At 45.5% G+C, this 22705-nt stretch overlaps 1 protein-coding gene across 3 annotated transcripts; it reads left to right on the top strand.

Annotated features, from left to right (window-relative positions):
* Positions 1 to 231: 231 nt before the first annotated feature.
* Positions 232 to 21849, top strand: CLTA (clathrin light chain A). Of its 3 annotated transcripts, XM_039234772.1 has the most exons (7): positions 232 to 574; positions 8160 to 8197; positions 10143 to 10260; positions 14919 to 15030; positions 19251 to 19304; positions 20445 to 20480; positions 21416 to 21849. In XM_039234772.1, the coding sequence occupies exons 1-7, from the start codon at positions 358 to 360 to the stop codon at positions 21585 to 21587; spliced, it is 747 nt and encodes a 248-aa protein (XP_039090703.1). In that variant the 5' UTR covers positions 232 to 357; the 3' UTR covers positions 21588 to 21849. The 3 variants fall into 3 exon arrangements, with proteins under 3 accessions (XP_039090703.1, XP_039090704.1, XP_039090706.1); XM_039234773.1 differs by lacking the exon at positions 20445 to 20480; XM_039234775.1 differs by lacking the exons at positions 19251 to 19304; positions 20445 to 20480 and having other exon boundaries at positions 234 to 574.
* The last annotated feature ends 856 nt before the right edge of the window (positions 21850 to 22705 follow it).

The raw sequence follows: 22705 nt of genomic DNA, 5'->3' as shown, positions 1-22705 counted from the left end.
GTGGGTGAGGCTGCTTTAACCATGCCACTTCCGCCTCCCTCGGGCCAACGGGGCTCACCGCCCTCACAGCCCGCGCTCTCGGAGTCACGAGTTTTCCTCGGGGGTCCGCCCCTCCTCCGGGTGATTGGGTAGTTCTTGAACTATTTCTGTCCTCTGATTGGCTGTTACCCCTTCGGCTCCCACCCCAACACCGCCTAGACCAACCGGATATAGGGGCAGGGTTTCCGCTTCCGCCTTCTCCCTCCCGCTTGTCGTCGGATCGCGGTCGCCGCCACAGCTACCGCTGCGGGGCGCGGTGTCGATCGGTCGGTTGGCTTGTCTTTCAACGTCGGTGTCCGTGCCGTTGAACTGCCCGCCATGGCTGAACTAGATCCGTTCGGCGCCCCCGCCGGCGCCCCGGGAGGGCCCGCGCTGGGGAACGGGGTGGCCGGTGCCGGCGAAGAAGACCCGGCCGCGGCCTTCTTGGCGCAGCAGGAGAGCGAGATTGCGGGCATCGAGAACGACGAGGCCTTCGCCATCCTGGACGGCGGTGCCCCCGGGCCCCAGCCGCACGGCGAGCCTCCGGGGGGTCCGGGTGAGAGTGCGGGCGCATTTGGGGCGGGAGGACTTGTATTGAAACTTGGCCCAGAGTGGGTCTGAGAGCTCTGTGTAACTCTTGTTTCTGGCTGAACCGGGAGGTTAAAGAAAGAGTGCAAGGAGGAAACGAGACCCTGGCCCACTCACTGCAGAAACCTGGGTTCGGGGAGCTTACTCCGTCGTATGAGTATGGTTGAGTGCTCCTGGACGGGGCAGAGCGAGAACGCAAAGAAAATAGGGTGACTTGTCAGGCTGAAGAGACTGAAGAAGCCGGTTCAGCTCAGGAACTTTTCATTGAGCACTTGCTGTGCTTTGAGGCTGGCCTCTGAAACATAGCCGCATTGGCGTAGTTTGGCCAGACTTGAAGGCAAGTCTGAGCCCAGCACAGAACCAGTTACTGAAAAAGGAAGGCAGAAAAAATGAGAACAGTAGTGTCGTTTTTGAGATCTATACAAACAAAAATAGCAGTGCAGTTCAGCACTTCAGGTGTACAGAGTTGGATTGTGAGGAGGAAAGGAGGCGTGAGACGGGAACTTGAGAAAGGTGGCCTAGCCCTGGAGGAAGAAAGTCCTGCTAAAGAAGGGTAAGAGTTTTACCATTTATTGAACGGATTATGGCCAGGATTTCTGGAGCTCTGCTTCCTCTGGCAACAGCTTTGGTAAGCAGTGTTGCCTAAGCAGAATTTAAGATTAGTCTGGACTAGCTTTTCAAAAGGTGAACAGAGAATACTGTGTGGTCTTTTCCTAGCCAAACTAGCAAAAACAAAACCAGAAATGGGGCGCCTGGGTGGCTTAGTCGGCTAAGCGTCCGACTTTCGCTTAGGTCATGATCTCGCGGTTCGTGGGTTCGAGCCCCGCTTTGGGCTCTGTGCTGACTGCCAGTTCAGAGCCTGGAGCCTATTTCGGAGTCTGTATCTCCCTCTCTCTTTGATCCTCCCCTGCTCACGCTGTCTCTCTCTCTCTCTCCTAGAAATAAATAAAATATAAAAAAAAAAAAACAGAAAACGAGCAGTAGCATGCCAGGTCTGACCTTTGAATGCCTTAACCGTGGGTGATGCTTGGAATTATGGTGGGAGGAAAAGCTGATTGGAAGAGACCTTTCTAGTCATATGGGGAAGTAGGAACTTAGCTGGAAGAAGTAAGACCTGGGTTTTCATTTTCTTAAAAAAAAAATGAAAGGAGAATGGGGCACAGTAGGGCAGATGGGAGTGTTTGTACTACTCCAGCCTTAAGGGGCCCGGCACATAACGTAAATGAGAGAAACCTGCTGGAAATGAGACACTAAGGAGTGTTGGAGACCCAGGTTTTGGTGCCCTAGGGATGTACTCTTTATGGAAGCTTTTAGACTCCGGACTCTAAAATTAGTGTGCCAGCCAAGCGGTACCATTTTTGTGAGTAGGAGTGGGGAGACTGCTTGTTTACACTCCTGAGTTTTTATACCGCACCATGGTACCTCCTAAGCAAATTAGTCCCCTAATAAAAACTTACATGAGAACATACACTTGAAAATGCAAATTACAGCAAGCAGGTGGGACTGAACTGTGAACTGGGCTATGGCGGGAGATGAAGTTGGCCTTAAGTGAATAGGTTTTTGTGGTTGGGTCGTGTTTATTAACATTTGCCGGAGAATCATAAATTTAGTTTTTAGATCCTTCATTTACATCCCTCATTTAATAAAAGAAAACTTGAGTCTTACAGAAGAATGACTTGCTTAAGAAAAAAGGGCAAGTTTATAGCTTTGCCCCAAGTCCCCCTACCCTTTGATTGTACCATGTTCTGTTGCAGTTGTGTCAGCAGGGGTATCGTGGGATAAGAGATTGTCATTTCCGAAAGCCAGTTGTGGCTGCCTTGGGTAGGACAGAGTTCAGAGAATCAGGACCCATGGTTAGAAAACCATCCTGACCCAAGGACTGTGTTACTCTTGTTCACGACTGTATCCCGATGCCAGGGCGTCTTCGCAGATGTGGATACTCAAAGGAATGAACAAGAAAACCAGGTCTAAGAGTCCTGTATAGAAAGACAAATGATGATGGGCAGTTTGGAGAGGTAAAAGGGAGAGGATAGGTGCTTTCTTCGCTAAGCTTTCAGCAAGGGGAAGGAAGGGATGGTTGCTGACTTCGTTTCTAGGAAGGATTTTGTTAGTGCACAGGCGTTCGTGGACTTAAAGCCAGTCCCCTGACCGTGCAGTTGAGATCAGTAATAGTGCAGTGGTCAGCACTTCCTTTGGGGATTAGAGAACTAGTTGGGCTCTGCTTTTTTTCCTTTCAAAGAGGCACTCTCGTGGTTAAGATTCTGTGCTGTCCTAGACTGCCTGAGCGGGAGTTTAACTTTGTGGTCTCAGGCAACTTCCATAACCACCACTGCCCTGCTTAAGAGTTTTCCTTTGTGTAAAGTACAGATCTCCATAGAGTTACAGATTACATTAGTACCTGTAAAGTGCTTACACACTTGGTATATTACTACTACAATTACCTGGCTATACTCTTATTCCAGGGAGGGGGGTGGGAGAGGGGTTACAAGGCCTATAGGCCTTGGCGTGTGCTGAGGAAACATTTTAGGAGGGAGCCCTGTATCAGATGTGTTACTATACCGAAACATATAGGCAGGAGGCTCTAACAGATTGAGGAAAGAGGAACATACTTAAGCCCTCCCCAGGCTTGGGGAAAACTCCATGAAGGATGGGGACAGGCAAAAACCAGAGAGCCTGAGCCTCAGTTGTTAGGAGGTCTGCAGAAGAGAGGTTAGTTTGGAGGGGGGAGGTAACCAGCTGAGTGAAGTGTCTCAGATACTGAAGAATAAGGAAAGAGGCAGCGTAAGTGTAGAGCTGGGGAAAAGCCCTCAATCGTGAGGACTAAGGAGGGAGGAGAAAAACAATTAAGGAGCTACTAAAAGAGTATGGCAGTGAGGCAATATTTGTTGTTTCTGACAAGTCTGTCCTTGGAGAAGGAGGGAGAGAGGCACATGAATTAAAGTTTTCTGGAGGAGGAGAGTTATTTTTTTGGTAGCATTGGTGGAGAGAATTCAGGGAAATCTCATGCATGATAATTAGTAGTACTGCATCCTTAATGTATGCCTGCTTCTCTGTAGTTTCAGATCCACATAGTAAGTGCAGGCTAGGTAGTGGCATCCTATTTCAGGTAAGAACTGATCATCATGGAAGGTAAGCAGTGTTCCCAAGGTAGCAAGCTAATAACATGTCTCCTCTGGAATTCAAGCCCATGTGTACTTGACCCCCAGTGGATGGGGAACGTGGGAAGTTGAAGGTGGGTTTGGAACCAAGTGTCTTCCTTCTCTGGAAACTAATTCTGGCCCTTGTTTCTCTCTGGAGTTCCTGAGATGCCCTAGAAAGTTTCCTTCTGAAGTATCAGGTTACTTAGCTTAGGTATCCTAATAAATCAAGGCCTTGGATGTCCTCTATGCATGTTTTTGTAGCAGTAGGCTTTGACTTGGCCAGCTGAATGTCAGTTCAGTAGTACAGTAACTAATAAGAGCTCAAAGCACTTGCCAGTGGGTTTTGAATGAGTCTTCAGACCTAAAGGACAGGCAGCATGTGACTTAGGAGGAGGTATAGGATGACAGTTTCTTCTAGTTTTCTGTATGGAGTAGTGATCAAAGTCTCTTACTGTTGGGAATGGTCCTGGGCTGGAATATATTAACTGGACAGCTGGTGTGTTAAATGTGATATATTAACCAGAATTTAGGCTCAGGCCTGGCCATACTAGCTATTAGAAGCTCTAAGTGTCAAAATTATCTCACTCTTTGGTCTGACAAAAAAATAAATTCCAGGTGGATTAGAGAGAGGCATTTTTGTTTTTTTAGTACCAGAAGAAAAGTGACTGTCTCAGAGTATAAAAGTCCTTCAGCATAAAAGCAGATACAGAAATCCTAAAGGAAAAATTGATAGTGTCCATATATAAGTTAAGTAGCTCTAGGTGTTAGGTACTATAAATGCTATAAAATGACAATGGGAAAAATACTTGTAATAAGAGAGGACGAATACTACAAAGCAAACATTTAGAGATCAGAAGATAGAAAAATGGGTAAAATTCTCACAATTCAGTAAGGAAGAAAATCAAACATCAGATATGTGATTACCTCACAAGAAATTAAGATTGACACAACAAAGCCACCTTTTTTCCCTGCTATCAAATTAGCCAAATTAAAAAACCCAAAACTCAGTCTTTGGTGTCATTGAGAGTCTGAGAAATGGGGGCACCTGGGTGGCTCAGTGGGTTAAGCATTCGACTCTTGATTTTGGCTCAGGTCCTGATCTCAGTGATTGGGAGATGAAGGGCTCCACAGTCAGCACAGAGCCTGCTTGGGAGTCTCTGTCTCTCTCTGTCTCTGTCTGTCTGTCTCTCTCTCTCTCCCCCCCCCCACCCCCCCACCCCACTTGTGCTTACTTGCCCAGCTGCCTGCTTGTGCTAGTGCTCTCTCAAACATAAAAAAAAAAAGTCTGAGAAATGGGGCAGTTGTGCTGATGGTAGTAATAGAAACAGACTGATAGAAACACCGATCAGGTGGTCAGTGTTTAGTTAAACTGTATATCCTGGGGCGCCTGGGTGTCTTAGTCCATTAAGCATCCGACTCTTGATCTCTGCTCAGGTCATGATCTCCCGGTTTAGTGAGTTCAAGGCCCACATTGGGCTCTGCACTGACAGTGGGGAGCCTGCTTGGGATTCTCTCTCTGTCCCTCCCTGACTCATGCTGTCTCTCTTTTTCTCAAAATAAACATTAAAAAATATTAAAGTTGGGGTGCCTGGGTGGCTCAGTCCGTTAAGCGTCTGACTTCAGCTCAGGTCATGATCTCACGGTTCGTGGGTTCGAGCCCTGCGTCGGGCTCTGTGCTGACAGCTAGCTCAGAGCCTGGAGCATGTTTCAGATTCTGTGTCTCCCTCTCTCTTTTACCCTCCCCCATTCGTGCTGTCTCTCTCTCTCAGAAATAAATAAAAAAAATAAAAAAATATTAAAGTTTACATCCTGTGACCAGCAATTCTATACACACACACATGCATATATATGTGTATATTTTTAAAGTTTATTTATTTTGAGAGAGAACACGAGATAATCTCAAGCAGGCTTGAGCATCTGACTCTTGATTTGGGTTCAGATCATGATCTCAAAGAGTTCTGGGATCAAGCCCTATATCAGGCTCTGTGCTGAGCGTGGAGTCTGCTTAAGATTCTCATTCTCTTCCCCTCCCCTCCCCTTCCCCCCCACTAGAACATTCCCTCTAAAAGAAAATGGGCGGGGGAATCAGCTTTATTTTTTAAAAAGGTATGAGAAATGTGTAGAAATAAGCAAGAACTATAACCAGCAGTTGAAACCTAGATCAAAACCCATGGAGGTAGATAAATGCCTAGATCCTGCTGTTTTATATCCATTTTTAGATTATCAGATGATCTTTCCTCTGACTTTCTGGCCTGCTCAGGTATTGGACCACTTTTTAAAGGTTGATTATCTCATAAAACATGCAATTATTTTTTCTTACATATCTTAAAAAATTAAGAGAAAATACTGTCATTAATTATTTGCCCCTTGAGGAACACCTTGTTCATCTTTCAAGGAAACCTCCACCTATTTCCAGGTCATTTGTGAAGTGCTGATACATTTAGGTTTATTGTAAGGATTAAAACTTAATGTATATAAAATATTGGACATGGTGCCTGGCACCATGGAAACAGTAGTAGGTACTTTCATATTTAAAACACTGAGAATTTAAGGGCATAGATGAATGAATTCCAAGAAAGCATATGAAATTATATAGCATTTTCTTCTCTCTTCCCTTTTTTTTTTTTTTTTTTTAATATAAGAAAAGTGTTTTAGAGTCAGGGAGATGTGCTGGGGAAATGATCTATAAAAATTTTCAATACTCCCAAAGCCAAAAAGAAGACTAATTGGGAGAAGCAATAGAACCAAAAGAGTGGATAAAATGTTGGGTTTCATTTGGAAAATAGGCAGTTCGAGTTGGGTTTAATTAGGAATCAAGAAGAGCAGTTTAATGAAATCTTTGCCTGTTACAGGGAAAGGATGAGGTGAGAGCATTCTGCCCCAGGCCTCAAAGCAAGCTGTGATGTTTCCATAGAGTGCTTTTCGGGGGCCTTGTGATGGTGGCCCACACTAACTGCTTGGCATTACTTTTACTACATGGGTTCTTGTGTCTTTTAGGTTCATCTCTCAACTTCCCTCTCTCCCCAGGCAATGAGATGGTCATTGTAGTGTAAAAAAATGGGACACATAATAGAAGCCGTACATAGTAGGTAGTAGATGTGGGTCAGCCAGCAGCTATGGAGTGCAGAATGTGTAGGTGGAAGCTCAGTGCTCATGGTGCCTGGATCAAGGCTTTTGAAGGAAGGCAGAGCAGGCACTCCAGAGGGATGGCATTCAGTTTGTGGATTGCCTCTTAGTGACTGCTTTCCGGTCAGGGTGGGGGTTAGGACACATGCTTATCAGGCTGATCAGATAAAAGAATACAGAATGGGTTTAAAAAAAAAACAAAAAACAAAAGTGGGACTGGGGTCCCAGCAGATAGACCAGAGCATATGCTGGATATAAAGGCCATCCTGTCCTATGGGCCCGGTGTAGCTGGATCTCCTGTGTGCCTGCCCTCATCCCAAAAGCTGGACATCCCAATCTTGTGAAATTTTCTGACTTAGTACTTACTTGTGTTTTAAATAGGTTTAGCTTGTAGACCACCGTTTTGTGTTTTTAATTTTTTTAAACATTTGCTTGCTTGCTTATTTATGTCTTTAGAGAGCAGTCAGCACAGACCCCGACATGTTCCATCTCACAAACCGTGAGATCATGACCTGAGCTGAGGTCAAAAGTCCAACGCTTAACTGACTGAGCCACCAAGACACCCTTAGACCACAATTTTGTACCATACGGATTGATAGTCTGTAGGTCTTAACTTAAAAAGACATTTTTTTACATTTCTCAGATTGACTTTCTCTTTTAGCTCATGAATGATTAATTGTGCCAGTAAGACTGGATTGTACACCATACTTTGAGTTTTTTGTGACTTGTGTCCTTGAAAACACTGATTTAATTTGGTATGCCCGAATCTTATTATTGCAGGCTAATTCCAGGTAGTCTGGAGGAATTAGCAAGAAGTCAAGTGTAGACCCTCAGGTCTCTATAGGCATAGGATGGAGAGTCCTATCCTCCAAAAAAGTACCTTGATTTTAACATGAAGCTGCATGTCACTGCTCACTGAATGATTCCAGGCCCACTTTTCCTTTGCCTTCTCCAGAACTTTCATAGAGAGATGCACTGTTGCTCATTGAGATTCTTCTGCCAGGTGTCCATGTGTTCTCTTTCTATGCCAGAAGATCAAAAGGTTTTTAACTAGGGGCTTGGTACAGATTTATCCACATTTTGGTGAAGTAATTTGTGTATAAGTACATCTTGGGTTTATTAAACAGGAAGTCATTTGCTCTGTCTAGTGCCTATCAAGAGATGGTATTAGTATAACTTACAGTACCTGCAGCATATAGTATTATATTATATGCTATTGTATGCTATAGTGCTTTGGCCCAGCATTGGACTAGTCCTGATTGATAGACCAAATTTTATGTCTTGCAGATGCTGTTGACGGAGTGATGAATGGCGAATACTACCAGGTACAGAGTACTCTGATTCTATGTTGAATGATCGTGGGCAAGTCTTCCTTTTTTGTGATTTGAATTGACTGAACTAGAAAGGACCCCACTCCTTTGACTCTCCTAGATGTATTAGTATTGGGTATGTTACCTGCTAGAATGGAAGGATTTGAAGAGAAGTGACATTGATGGAGCATTCTTCTAAAATGTTACTAATCTGGCCTGATTGTTACCAATTTTATTCTTCAGAAATGAGCCTTCGTGATGATGGTAGCAGTGGCTAGACACTGTGTGCCTTGTACTGTGTCAAGCACTATTTCTACTTAATCTTTAATTCTCTCAACAATCTGGGGGATTTGTACTATTGTTCCTGTTTTACAGATGAATAAACTGAAGCACAGTATGTGGTGGGGCCAGCATTTGAACCTTTTAGATGATATTGGGGACGGGGGTGGCTGGAATTTGTTGTTACTACCATTATTTTACCTCTTTCTCACTAAGCTTTCAGTTGTTAGCCTAACTTGGATTACCTTAAACACAGAAATCTAAGTAGTTTATATAATTGAAGTGTCCTTGGACCAGGACTCTGGCTCTGGTTGCCGAGTGTGCATTTTTGTGCTCTAGCTTTTTTCATGGCGGTCAGATGGCACATTGGGCTTCACACATGTGCATGTCCTATTGTCTAGAACAAGTGAAGGTTTCTCCTCTTCTCCCAACCACCCAACAAAAGTCCTGCGTTTCCTTCTGGACCAAGTGGAAGTAGTCACAATGACCTGGGGGAATAGCATGATGCTTTGCTTATTCCTGGGTTTCTGCCCATCCCTCAACCAATTAAATGACAATAAGTACCAGACAGTAAACATCTTAAGCTTTGTCATGAAGGTCTCTGTCAACTACTCTTGCTGTACTGTGAAAGCATCCATAGACAGAACATGAATGGGTGTGGCTATGTTCCAGTAAAGTTTAATTACAAAAACAGGCGGCTGCCGTGGACTCTAGTTTCCAATCCCTGGTTTAGAACTTAATCCTTAGAGTGAGACACAACAGGGTTCAGATTCTGGCTCTGTCCCTTACTAGCTGTGAATTGGACATGTCAGTTATGTCTCCGTTCCCCAACTGTGAAATGGGAAGAAAACCTTTGCCTTGTAAGTTGCTTGGGAGATAAAGCGCTTATGTGCCTGACACATGGAAAGTGTTAATAAGTTTCTTTTGTTTTTTTTAGTTACTAATATTTTAAATAATTCCCTTTCCATCTTTTATGGTCTGGTTAGGTTAACGTGGAATTTACTTCCTAGTTCAACAGGTGAAAAAATCTAAAAGATAAGTCTCTTTAAGATTAAATTCTGTTTGAGTCTTTATCAGTGTATCAGACCTTAGCCACTGTAAAGGAGAATCTCCCCCTCACCCCCATACACTTGTGACTCATATTTACTTCCTTTTTATTCTTTTCTTTGGTGTGACTATAGTGACTGCACATTTTCTTTTGGACTCCCTTTTACCCAGAATTCTCATATTTCGGATAGGTGGCATTAAGTGATCTTTTCCCTGCATTGTATAATGGCATTTAGAAGTGTTAGGTTCTAGGCCTTGCTGGGCTCTATATTTACCTTTGTTACTTTGAAGATCCCACATAAGCTGTGTGTCAAGTGAGGAAACAAAAACGGATGACACTGTTTCCTAGGAAGTCCATTACCACCTCCCCCATTTTCCTCTCTCCCACTCATGTCTCATTTATTAACAGGCAGGAGAACAACTACCTCCCTTGTGGATTGTAAGGATTATGTACAGTAGTGTTGAGAGCTCCCTATCAGCATGTGAGGTTGTGTTGTTGCTTTTAAGGTAATCCTTTAACATTTTACAGCAGCCATCAGTGCTGTACATAACCAGGGGTTCTACCATGGATGAAGTGAGTATTTCAGGAAGGAATGTTTAATACTGACAGCACACAATTGTGTTTCGTGTTAAGGAGAGTAATGGTCCAACAGACAGTTACGCAGCTATTTCACAAGTGGATCGATTGCAGTCAGAGCCTGAAAGTATCCGTAAATGGAGAGAAGAGCAAACGGAACGCTTGGAAGCCCTTGGTAAGGAATCCCTTTATCTTTTTGGGTGTCTGTTTTCAGTGTAATAGTTGACCTTGACGCTTACTACTTTTTAACTAGGAATTAGCCATAATATCCTTGTCTAGTATTTGGGCCTTTCTCAACCTGAAGGTCCCAAGGCCACCCACACGGAGACACTTGATCACAGGCCATTGTGTGAGAATTAGGGCAGCTTGGAGAGCCGCCACCAAGTGCATCCTCTCAGGAAGAGCAGAACAGTGCTGTGGACAGAGTCCTGAGCTTGGAGTGAAAGAGTGGGTTCAAGGTCCAGCCTTAACTCTTACCAGCTGTGGGTACTTGGTTGCTCAAACCTTGCAGTGTCTGTTATTTCATCTGCGGGATAAGAGCAGTGTTACCAACCCCAAGGGTAGTCTGGGATGGTATTTATGAGGGTGTTTTATAAACTTGAAGGTATCCTGTCCATGTGAGAGACTTGAGTCCATTTATCATTTGCAGGCTGAATTTAACGTGACACTTTAAGAGGAAAATGTAAATTTTAGGAAACATGTACAATTTGGTTTTCCTATTCTAATCTCTCTGGAAGGTAAGTTTTTACGTTTCTGTAGGTGAGGAATGGGAGAATCTCACAATGAGTTTTTGAATCACTTAGCTAAGAAGTGGAAGAGTTAGAATTCAGCTTAAGTCTATCTTGCTTCATAGTCCAGACCCATCTGTCCCTTAGTCACATTGCATTTAAGTGTACGCCGTCCCACCAGGCGGGCCCAGCCCAAGATCAGTGCCAGCTGGCCTGGCCATGGTGAAGAGCTTTTGGTCAGGATTGGGAGGCTTGGTATCTGTACTTGTGAGTTGCAGAGGTGTGGTACAGCATGGACATAAAGCCATGGTGTAGTCTTCTCGACTTTATATTGCAGTTTCAAACAGAATAGTTGAAAGAAGAGTAAAATGAACTTGTGTGTACCCCCTAGATTCAGTAATTAACATTTTGCCATATTGGGTTATCTTTATATAAATGAAGCACATATGTGTGCATGTATATGTTTTCTACAGACCTGTTTCTGATCCACTTGAGATACATCACATATTTCATGACTATATATTGTGTATCTAAAAATAACGATATTCTTCTGTGTACCCATAATGTCAGCATTATTCCTTCTTGGGATCCACTGAATTAGTAAATACTTGAATCCTATTTTTCAGATGGGGTAGCTGACCCCTAGAAGTAGGACCAAGTCTGTTATTTCTCCAGCCCAGTTTATGTGGCTTTCAGATCAGAGGGCACACTTCTGTTTGAACCTTTATGGCACCATCCAGTAGTAATTTCTTCGATAATGGAAATACTGCGTTATCTCTGCTATCCATTATGGTAGCCACTAGCGACATGTGACTGTTAAGCACTTGAAATGTGACTAGTGTGACTGAGCAATTGAATTTTCAATTAAATTTTCATAAATGTCCACATGTGGCTAATAGCTCCTGTATTGGATAAGATGAAAATGGTCTTTGTGGTGCCGGCAGCCTTGATCCTTGCTGGTTCTTCTGAGTAGGCTGAGAAGCTAAGACTTAGCTGGTATTCATTCGTCTTTTTCATGTTTCAGAACCCAACCTTTATCTTTTCCCTTGCCGTGAAGTATAGCAAAGTTGTCTTCCATGGAGGGAGTACACTTTTGGTATCTGGAAGAATTGCATTTTTTTCAGTTATCAGATTGGGCACTGGGGGAATGTTCAGTGAAGTATGTTCTTTCTTAAGATGCTTTTATGAAGGAAGTCAAACATGTGGCTTTGCAACTGAATTAAATTGGTCTGTGAACCTTAGGTGTTTTTTCAGTTTCGTCTTTTTTCCTTGTGAGAACTGTGAGAAAGCACAGATGCTAAAAATAGAGAATCCGTGCCAGTCATTTTCAGCTTAGCTGTTGGCTGTGTCCTCAGATAATTTTCTTTTCCATAACAGTAGTAAGGATTGCCAGAGAAGACAGCTGTCCGTGTGCCCTGCTTTCTAAGGGGACTCTTCATCCTTCTCTCCCTCTTCTGCCCAGATGCAGAGATTGTATTGCAGCTTAGATCTAAGCTAAGAGATGATTTATTTTTAATTTTTTTAATGTTTTATTTATTTCTGAGAGAGACCGTGTGAGCTGGGGAGGGTCAGAGAGAGAGGGAGACAAAGAATCCGAAAGAGTCTCCAGGCTTCTGAGCTCCTAGCTGTCAGCACAGAGCCCGACACAGGGCTCGAACCCATGAACTGTGAGATCCTGACCTGAGCCAAAGTCGGACGCTTAACCAACTGAACAACCCAGATGCCCCTAAAAGCAAGGAGATGATTTAAAGAGATGGTTTTGGGGCGCCTGGGTGGCTCAGTCGGTTGGGTGGCTGACTTCAGCTCAGGTCATGATCTCACGGTTCGTGGGTTCGAGCCCCGCGTCGGGCTCTGTGCTGACAGCTAGCTCAGAGCCTGGAGTCTGTTTCGGATTCTGTACCTCCCTCTCTCTCTGACCCTCCCCTTCTCACACTGTTTCTCTCTCTCAGAAATAAAACATTAAAAAAAAAATTTTTTTTAAATGATGGTTTTATGTAGGAACTACAATCTGTGGAGATGATCACAATTTTTATATAATTTTTAAGAGAAAGTTCTGTGATATTTTGTTCCTGATATATAATAACTTTTAAAAAAACCATCATTAGACTACACACAAAGTACTCTGCAATCAGAAAGTAATGTTTTGGAAGTGATTTCAGCACTCTTGAACAGGAGACCTTGTATTTTAACCTTGGTTTTTTTTGGTTTTGTGTCCACATGCACTGCCAGCCCACAGCGTCGCAGCGTCCTCCATTCACTTACATGATAGGCTAATGGGTTCTTTATAACTCGGAACTTTTGGAGAGTTTCTAGTAGTTACAGACACAGCTTTTTCTGTAGGTTGTACTGTGAGATGTTCTTGCAAGGGCCCTAAAAATGCCCCCAAATGCTGAGTCGCTTCCCTTCAGGGGGTTACTTGCCACCACTGCCAAACTCTTGTCTGGAGCACTGGTGAGCACCTTCTAGTTACATTTTGTGATTCTTTCTAGGCTTGCTTTCCTTTCCATCCTTCCCTTTGGAGGCAGCTTAATGAAGTAAGAACGTGTAAGCTTTAGAGTCAGGTCTGGGTTTGAATCTTAGCTCTGCCACTGACTTTAACCTTTAGAAAGGTTACTCAGACTTTCTGAGCTATAGTTTGTCTCCATGCTGAGCATGGGTCTAGAGTTTACCTTCTTGGGATTGTTGTTAAGATTAAATGAGAGGCCTCTTATAAAACAATCTCTGACGGGCACCTGGGTGGCTCAGTCAGTTAAGCATCCAACTTTGGCTCAGGTCATGATCTCACAGTTTGTGAGTTAAAGCCGCACATTGGGCTCTGCGCTGACGGTGCAGTCTGCTTGGGATTCTCTGTCTCCCTGCCCCTTCCCCACTCATGCATGTATGTTTGCTCTCATCTCCCAAAAATAAAAAAAAAAATTTTTTAAATAAGAACACCTGCCAGAGAGGCTTTTTGTAACATGTTTAAACTGAACTCTCAAGGTAACTTCAGATGTCAACTGCAGCAGTAGCTATGACCTGCATTTCTGTCTTCTGCTATCTGTTGACTTGGTCTTTTTAGCTTAATGTCTTAGGGAATACTTAGTTTTGAGAAACTTAATGTTTGAGAATCCAGTCTGGCAAACCTGCTAAGTTTGCATCTTCTAATTTCTAGAACCTTTTGGATAACGATTAGTAATCCCCTGCCCCACCTCAGCCCCTGCAATCCTCCACGAGAGTTTCTGTTTTAGTTCTTTCTTCGCTCTGCTACAAACTCACTCTGCAGTCCACACGGGAACAGCTGTTTTGTCGTCCCCCTCAACTCCTACCATCTATTCTCTGTTCTCTGGTTGCTGAACCCTCTCTGCCTCTGGTAATTTTAACCAGAGCTCCCTGCTTCATAGAAGTACTTCTACCATTTTTAGTTAAGAGAGTGCCACCTTGGGGCGCCTGAGTGGCTTAGTCGGTTAAGCGTCTGACTTTCGCTTAGGTCATGATCTCGCGGTTCGTGGGTTCAGGCCCCGCGTCGGGCTCTGTGCTGACTGCCAGCTCAGAGCCTGGAGCCTGTTTCAGTCTGTGACTCCCTCTCTCTCTGACCCTCCCCTGCTCACGCTGTCTCTCTCTCTCTCTCCTAGAAATAAATAAAAAACATAAAAAAAAAAAAAAAAGAGTGCCACCTTATGCTTTACAAAACCATTGATTGTCAAACCTGGGATGTTAAATATAGTTTGGGAGAAGCTTTTCTTAGATTATTTAATATTAATAGTCCACTTGGAACTGATATTGGCAGCATTATTAAAGAATGATCCATAATTGCTTTTTCCCTGGTTGGTGCCCCCAAAGGCTTTTTTCTGTTAAAGTATTCCTCCCCTTCTCCACCCCAGCAAAAAAAAAACCCCTAAATTAGTGAATCCACTAAGATGTCAGTGGATTGAGATAGTGTGAAACACCTTGAATGGAGCCCCTGAGATCAGAGACTGGATGCACAAATAGGGAAAACCGAATTCTGTCTTCCCTCTTGCCTAGGCTCCCTCCAGCACACAGCGGTTTAATAAGACCAAGAGAAATTTATGGAGCGGACTTTGATTTGTGTTTTGCCTCATTTTATTTCTTTTCCTTCCCTTCAAAGATGCCAATTCTCGGAAGCAAGAAGCAGAGTGGAAAGAAAAAGCAATAAAGGAGCTAGAAGAGTGGTATGCGAGGCAGGACGAGCAGCTACAGAAAACAAAAGCAAACAACAGGTCAGTCCCCGGTTCTTCTAGCACTGCTTGCTTTCCAGAATGGAATCAAATTCATTTCCAGTGACCAGTAGGTCTCACATGCTGTCTCTTTTAGTGTGAAATGTATTTACAGGTTTTGGGAAAAGTACTTGAAACCTAAAGGTTGCAAGTCTCTTGGGTCTTAGGAGCTTAAGAGTTTAGTTAACATGTACCGCTTGTTACAGGGCATGAAGCAGCAAAAGGGAAAGTTATGTCATGGATTAAGTCCACATGTGGAGACGTAACTCTGAAATGAAGGGCAGCGTTCCTGAATATATCAGGATCTCGGTACTCTGGAGATTATAGACTTGTTCATGTTGCATCCCCTAAGTACAGCCCTGCTCTCTGAAAGCTGCTATGCCGAGGGGCCTGTTGGCAGGGAAATGCGCTTTGTAATGAGGTAGCCAGGGATGTTCAAACACGGTGACTTCAGAATGAAGGGTCCTCCGGGTACATCTGTCTGAGAAAATCTTAAGTTGACCTTTTTAAAGTGCTCTTCAGGATGTACTTCCTGAAGGGCCATTAGTTGCAGGGAGAAACTAAGCTCCTCCTCCTCTCCCCACGAGAGCTGTGGTCTCCATGTTCACAGTCCGCTTGGAAATAGTGCAGAGGAAGGTGGAGGCAACACTGCCGGCTTCGAGGTAGGCCAGTGGCTCGCCTTCCCTGCTTCATCCTGAGCCCATCTCTCACACAGTCACTTTCCTACCTTGGTGGAAAGATAGGCAAGACCGAGCCTGGGGATGCCTGTAGTTTTCAGGGTAAAGAGCCTAATTAGGTTCCTGTCCTCAGAGGCAGAGGTTTGTTTAAGTGCTCTGGGCTCTAGCAGCAACTTGTTGGAAATCTGCCGGGAAGGAGGGAGCAGATGGCTTTGCCAGGCAGCCCATGCCATCCTGGGGCACCTTTGGCAGAATGGATGGACCGTTCTGTTCTGTAGGCTTCAGCTGTCTGTCTCTTGTTGGCCATAGTTAGTTCTGTTGGCTGCCCCTTAAATGCCAAACGGGAGCCTCGTCCTGGGCCCCTTCCTGTGAGGATGTATCTTCTAGGAATGCTCTCAGGTTTCAGTGAAGTTCTGTGATAAATATGGTGGCACTGCCCTCTGGTCTTCACGTTGAGTTGCTCAGGGTTCGTTACCAAGGTGTCTCCTGAGCTTGTGGTCATTTTGAAGTGCTGATAGGTCTGGGCTGCTTTATTCTTTGCTCATTCAAGATGATTTACCCCAGATAGAAGTTTAAATCTCTAAAGGGAGATGAGCGAGTGCTTTGTGCAAGCACCTTGTGAAGCTCTGTTTATCTTAGTAAGTTGCACGGGAGTCAGTCTGCCCTGAAGTACTTGGTAAAACCAGGCTGACCCTCCCTGTTCAGGATCCCTGATGGGTAAACAAGTTGACATACAGATTCTCAAATTATTATGGTGGGAATAGGCTTCTAATTGCAGAAATTTTTTAAGGCCAGTTTTGCTGAACTGTAGCCCTTCTGGAAAGGAGGCGACTGTCGGCATACAGCATCAGTTGTCCTTGGTGGGAGTAAGCACATCTCTTTTTAGGAGCTCAGTCTCTAAGGTTTAGTCCCTCCAGGAATCGATTTAGGGCTTTGGTACCTTTCTTAGAATCATAGAATATTGGACGGTGTCATAGGTGAACTTCCCAAGTTCCAGAGCCGGGGAAAGACTTAAACTTGCCACTCATGGAGAATGGAGAGCTGTGTCAAACCCAGGTCACTTGCCTTGCAGAGACTTTGAAGCCTAGGGCAGACTCTGAAACTAGAGGCACCTGAGCCATTGGCACCAGGGTTCCAGGATAGAGGGGATGGTTTTTACACTTTATTCCAGTTACTCTTCATGGACTGGAATGTGAGCCAGTTAGAGCCACCGTGGGGGCCTTCTTCCAGTGACACACACCCTTTCTTGGAGACGGTGACAGTGCTGACCACTCCCTCTCCGACTCTCTAAACAGCGTCCTCTGGGACTAAAGGAGTAAGTCCCATTTATATACATAAAGGAACTTGTTTATAGGTAAATAGTGAATATTTTGAGATGAAGAGTGCTATTTCAAGCATGTGCCCTTCTCTCTGGATGACTTTTGTAGCAGCTGGGTGTTTACCATAAAGATAAGGTAGAGTAGTTCCCAAGAAGAGAATTGGTGGGTAGCCAGGGCCTGTATTTATGAGCGTATCATCAGGCCTCCTGACCTCTAGGTGCCCTGAACTACACAACCTTAGGAGCACATCAGTGCCCGGCACGGCGGGTGACAGCCGATCTTGCCTTCATTACATCTGTAGTCTGGTGTCAGTCCTCAGATTGCATCTCTTTCCTTTTATTCCAACTGGGGCTCAAATGCTACTGCACAAGAGCCATCAATTATTAGTGACAGCCTGTGGAAAAAAATTCCTTCTCCATGGGAGCCTGTCAGGACAGTGTTTACTCAAGACCACCCGTAGACTGTGTTCCCTTCTAAACCGTAACAACCATTTCCCCTTTTACAGGGGGCTCTGGTGCTAACTTTTCACCTCTTTCAAGACTTCTAAAAGTTTGGGGAATCCATGATTCTCTGTGATGGCAAATATTTTTTCCATGCCCCTTTGGGACTCTTATGTGTGTCGCCTCCTGAGCACCCTGTGGTCAGGCCCAAAGGCATTCCTCCTCCTCCCCTTTCCCACAGGCTCCCGTGAGGATTGCTGTGGTCAGGCCCCTCTGTCTGGGGGGTGAAGGACAAGCAGGCCACTCAGATTATGACTTTCCATTTATCCCGCCTATCCGTAACTTGACCTGGATGGGGCTCCATGTCACCGACACGCATTGTAGTCTTGGGGCTAACTGCAAAGGAGCAGAAGCCTGACCTTCAGGCTTTTGTTGTCTTAGTGATGCCTCCACTGGAGTCCTTAAACCTTTATTTTCTTCCAGTAGGAGCAAGCACAAGCCAAAGTTGATTAGGTTTAGCCCTTAGTGTAAACTAAAAGGATTATGGGTTTACAAGCTGGCCTGCCTTTCCTTTCCTGCCCACTCATTCTGCCCACAAACAACTCTGTTTTCCTGCTGACTCACTTAGAGTTACAATCAGGCTGTTCTTTCTGCTTTCTTTAAATTTCCACAAAACACCTATGTATAAACCAAAATGGGAAAGAAGGCAGGCTGTGGGTGAGTCTAAAAATAAACCAAAATAACTAGAATTTCCCTTTAAATAAGTGAGCCTAGATTAATAAGCAGGCTTGACTTTCCTTCAAAATGTCCCTTCCACTCTGTGCCCCAAACCACCCTGGCAGAGGACAGGGTGAGACTCCTGCAGGGAGGTTCCCCGCCTGCCCACAATGGATGGGGTGGGCTGGCTGGGCCCAGGGATTCAGCCTGGGGCAACACAGACTAAATAAGCTAAACTCCACCCAGCATGCCACCCTTTCCTTTCTTTCCCAGAGCCCCGCCACTTTGATCTGTTTCTGTGAGGTTGGGGTTTCTGGACTGTACCTCGTGATGGCAGTCAAGTCTGGCATGGACTGAGTGGGCAGACTAGCTTATTCAGGGACACACAGGAACACAGTGCCAGAGCTAGCACCCTGGGCTGCAGTCCTTTCCACATCTGTTCTCAGGATATTAAAAGTGGATCCCATTCAGCCAGGGTGGTTCAGAAGCAAGAGTCGGATAATCCAAGAGCACAGAGGCTTTGGGGCCTAGCGTGTTTGGTGTCGGGTAGCTGGCAGTGTTCGTGCCTAGTGAGACTCATTGAGGCTGGCAGGAAGCTGGCATGGCTTCCTGCTTACCCACCAGCTGGGAGGAAGCCTCAGTGGACAGTGCAGAGAGCCGGGCAGGCCTGCTGCTGCGTTCTGCCACCTAGGGTCGGGCAAGTGGCTTCATCTCAAGGCCACCCCTTCCCTGATCTGTAAAGGGGTGCTCTCCTAGGTTGTTGGGGTTGAGAATTGGATTGAATGGACACGGAGTCTCTAAAAGGGCTTACCTGGATGTGGGTGCTGAGAAAGGCTCGCTCGTGCAGGAGCGGGGGGAAGGAGTTGGCAGGGCTCCCTGGGGCAGGCCGGCCGGGAAGCTTGCCTGCCGATCTCCAGCGCGTGAAGCCTCGCTGGGTGAGGACGGAGCCTCGGGAGCAGCGCCCCGGAGCACAGTCCTGCTTCTACTATGGATTTGAGATGTTTCTGCTTCTCAATGTTCTCTCTTTTTTCCTGCCTGCTTGCCTGCCTTTTGGACCTCTTGCTGTCTAGGGTGGCAGATGAAGCTTTCTACAAACAACCCTTCGCTGACGTGATTGGTTATGTGTATGTTGCAAAACTAATTCCTTTTCTTGTTTTGATTCTACTTTTTGTTTAGAGTTAATGCTCCCGTTATGTCACAAGTTGCTTTGCTTTCTGAATTATTTCAGATTGGCACTCTGGGGACTGCCTAAGAGTTATAAGGTTGGGGATATGACCCATCGATTTGTCTTGCAGAATTGTGACTCCCTTTAAGTCCGATAGCCCTTTTTTACGTCCAGGGTTTTGGAGGGAAGGAAGCAGATGCCCTTTTAAAACGTGGGTCATTTGTGACCTTGTCTGGGAAGGCTGTGGGACAGGGATAGGCTCTAACCTCTTGCTGCAACCCTGCCCCAGGTGGGGACGGACCGTGTCCCCACCTGGGAGAGGTGGAAGCTCTGGGGTGGGGGTGGGGGGTCGGTATTCTCTACATTTAGTTCTCTAGAAGAACATGTGGGGTTGGTTGCTTCTCCCCTGGGGCAGAAGGGCCCAGAGCAGAGGAGATGGTCTCATTGGGTAAGGGGGCAGACATGTAATTGTTTCTCTATGGTTTTATATGTTGGAACTGTTGAGTGGCCAGTTTATGATGCCCTGTCCCCCTCGTCTGGCACAAAGACGCCCCAGCTTTTTAAGGTCAAGATAGCGAAAGCTGTCTGGTATGGGCCACTGTGGTTTCTTCCTCGAAAGGAAACTACGTTTTCTCTGGGAAAATATTTAGCAATACTGCTTTGAAAACAGGAATTCTTGTTTCCTCAAGAATTAGGACTAGATTTTGATATGAGGGTAGAAGGGTGGACAGTAGGCTCGTGGCTGTAGAGCCTCTTAGGGCCTGCACCTTGACATGTTCATCCCTTTAGGATACAGAATGGGGTTCCCTGGGTCTCCAGATGCATTTGCAATGAGATTTGTGAAATGCTGGACTTACAGGTGGTGTTGGATTGATTTTTTGCACATTCTCTCTGGAGTACAAATGGAGACTGGAAAGGTCGAGTCTGGGTTTGCTGGGCAGCAGGGTGGCCCAGCAAAGCCAGCTGCACGTTCCCAAGTGTAGCTAAAGTGGCAAGGGCATGTCTAGCTTACTGACCATCTGCATTGAGCTCATTCTCATTTTCTATATCTGACCTAAAGTTTCTCTCCTTGTTTCTTTTCTTCTCTTCACCTTTAAAGCACAAACATAAACCATCCTTGCTACAGCCTAGAACAGTTAAGTAAACCTTTCTCACTGCCCCTACCTGTGTGTGCCATGAAGTCGCAGTGTTGTAGTGGCTCTGGGCTTCAGCAGTGTCTGCCACGGCCATCCCTGTGAGAGTGCCACCCCTCCGTCCCCACAGACCAGTCATCTCCATTGCTTTTGCTTTGCCCGTGATGCTTGTTGGAGTAGATGAATATAGTGTGTCTTCCTTCCTCCTTCCACTGTCCTTTCAGGCTGTAGCTCCCGCCAGTTCCAGCTGGGGGGTGGGCCGACCTTCACGTGAGCAGCATCCTACCAAAAAGCAGCTGACATTGATTGGCTGTTCAGCCATCAGATGCCCACCCCTTCCAGACAGGCCCGAGTGGCCCAAGTCACCCGGCTGGAGGGAAGATGGCCAACTTTGAGCTGAACTGGAGAATGCCCTAACAAACCCCCTTCCAGAATGGCTTTAAGTCTCTAGTGCCTGCTCGCATGGGAGCTTTGTCTTGAATTCCTTTTGATCTGCCCTGTTTCTCTCCGGTCTTAGGGATAAATCCAGAGGCTATCGTGCAATGACCGGTGGGCTTTTTAAAAGTCACTGAATTTACTTGAAACTCAGTAGAGCCCAACATAAACCACTGTTCACATTCTTGACCAGCCTGCTGCTTTGCTCCTGTTAATGAAGGCAGTGCATAGCCGGCCAAGGACTTGCTTTTCTAATGCTCTGTATCAACAGAGAGAGAGTGAGCCCTGCACCAAACACCTGTATTCCAACATTTTACACAGCAGCCCGGGCACCCTGTGCCTGGGAGAACTGGCCACGTGTCTGCTTCTGAGTCTGACCTGAGCCAGGGGCTGTTAACTCTTTGGAAAACCAGATGCCATTAAGTCAGGCATGAAGAGGCAGCCGCCAGGTAGCTCACAACGGGTTCTACATTAAACCAACATATTTCGTTGTTGCTTCCAGGGCAGCAGAAGAAGCCTTTGTAAACGACATAGACGAGTCGTCCCCAGGCACTGAGTGGGAACGGGTGGCCCGGCTGTGTGACTTTAACCCCAAGTCCAGCAAGCAGGCCAAAGATGTCTCCCGCATGCGCTCTGTCCTCATCTCCCTCAAGCAGGCCCCCCTGGTGCACTGAAGAGCCACCTTGTGGAAACACTACATCTGCAATATCTAAATCCTACTCAGTGAAGCTCTTCACAGTAATTGGATTAATTATGTTGAGTTCTTTTGGACCAAACCTTCTGTCTTTAGAGTTGATCATTGTTTGTGATTGCATGTTTCCTTCAACTGTGTTCTCCCTGGCATTCAGAGAGGAGGGGGAGGAAGCCTCCCAAAGGTAGCCTCAACCTCTACTTTTGTGCATTATTCTGAGAATAAATTTGTTTCAGAAACAATAACCATGAAGTCTCATTATTGACCTCAAGATACACTGCATGTTGGAGTGAGATTGGATTGGAAGGGATAATGAATTTCCTTTATCATTTCTAGCACTGAGGAGGCAGAGCCATGGAGCGTCCACCTCTGCTTTGAACTAAAAGAGCTCCAAGTTACTACCGTCTGTACACAGCAGGATGCTGTGGAAGTTCCCATTTGAAAAAAGGGAGTTCCGTGGCTAAAACTTAACCTCTCCTTGCTCCCCAGAGATAGAGCTGTTGCCTCCCTTACCAATCCAGCTGGCTCTTGTCACCGTCCCCTACTTTAGGTCTTGGGTAGTATTTTTCAGCAGGGGTCTCTCTAGGGTATATATTATTCCTTCGGATTGACCCAGTAAACCTGCATCGGGATGGCATTACTTTGTGGCTAGCCCTGTTACTCTGGGTTTCCACAGCACACAGTGGGGTCTGTGCCAGCCCTAGGATTGCACTGTTTCACTTGTCAAATCCTTCATGTAGGCCTGGCTGACCAAAACACTAGGCCCATGTGCTTACATTAATTAAAAATACACTTCTAGCCCTAGACTTCATATGCTTAGTGGCTGCGCGTGGTTAGGTAGCAACCCAACTGCACAGCACAGATTAGAGAACACTTCCATCATCACAGAAAGTTCTGGACCATACTGATCTACACACCAGGTACCACTAAGAGACTGTAGTCCTTTCAGGCTTTAACATGTGTTACCTGCCTTCTACCTGTCACATTTTAGGTGATAGTTCAAGCAACAAAGTCAACTAATAAAGCCAAATCAGAAATCTGCTTATAGTTACCTGATGCTATTTCCAAGTTGGAGACGGCTGTAAACTCCTGTAATACCAA

This window comes from Hyaena hyaena, unplaced genomic scaffold (assembly GCF_003009895.1).
Source record: "Hyaena hyaena isolate Hyena2069 unplaced genomic scaffold, ASM300989v1 scaffold_93, whole genome shotgun sequence".
Classification (NCBI taxonomy): domain Eukaryota; kingdom Metazoa; phylum Chordata; class Mammalia; order Carnivora; family Hyaenidae; genus Hyaena; species Hyaena hyaena.
Note: the sequence above shows the minus strand (reverse complement) of the source record. Positions and strands in the feature narration are given on the sequence as shown.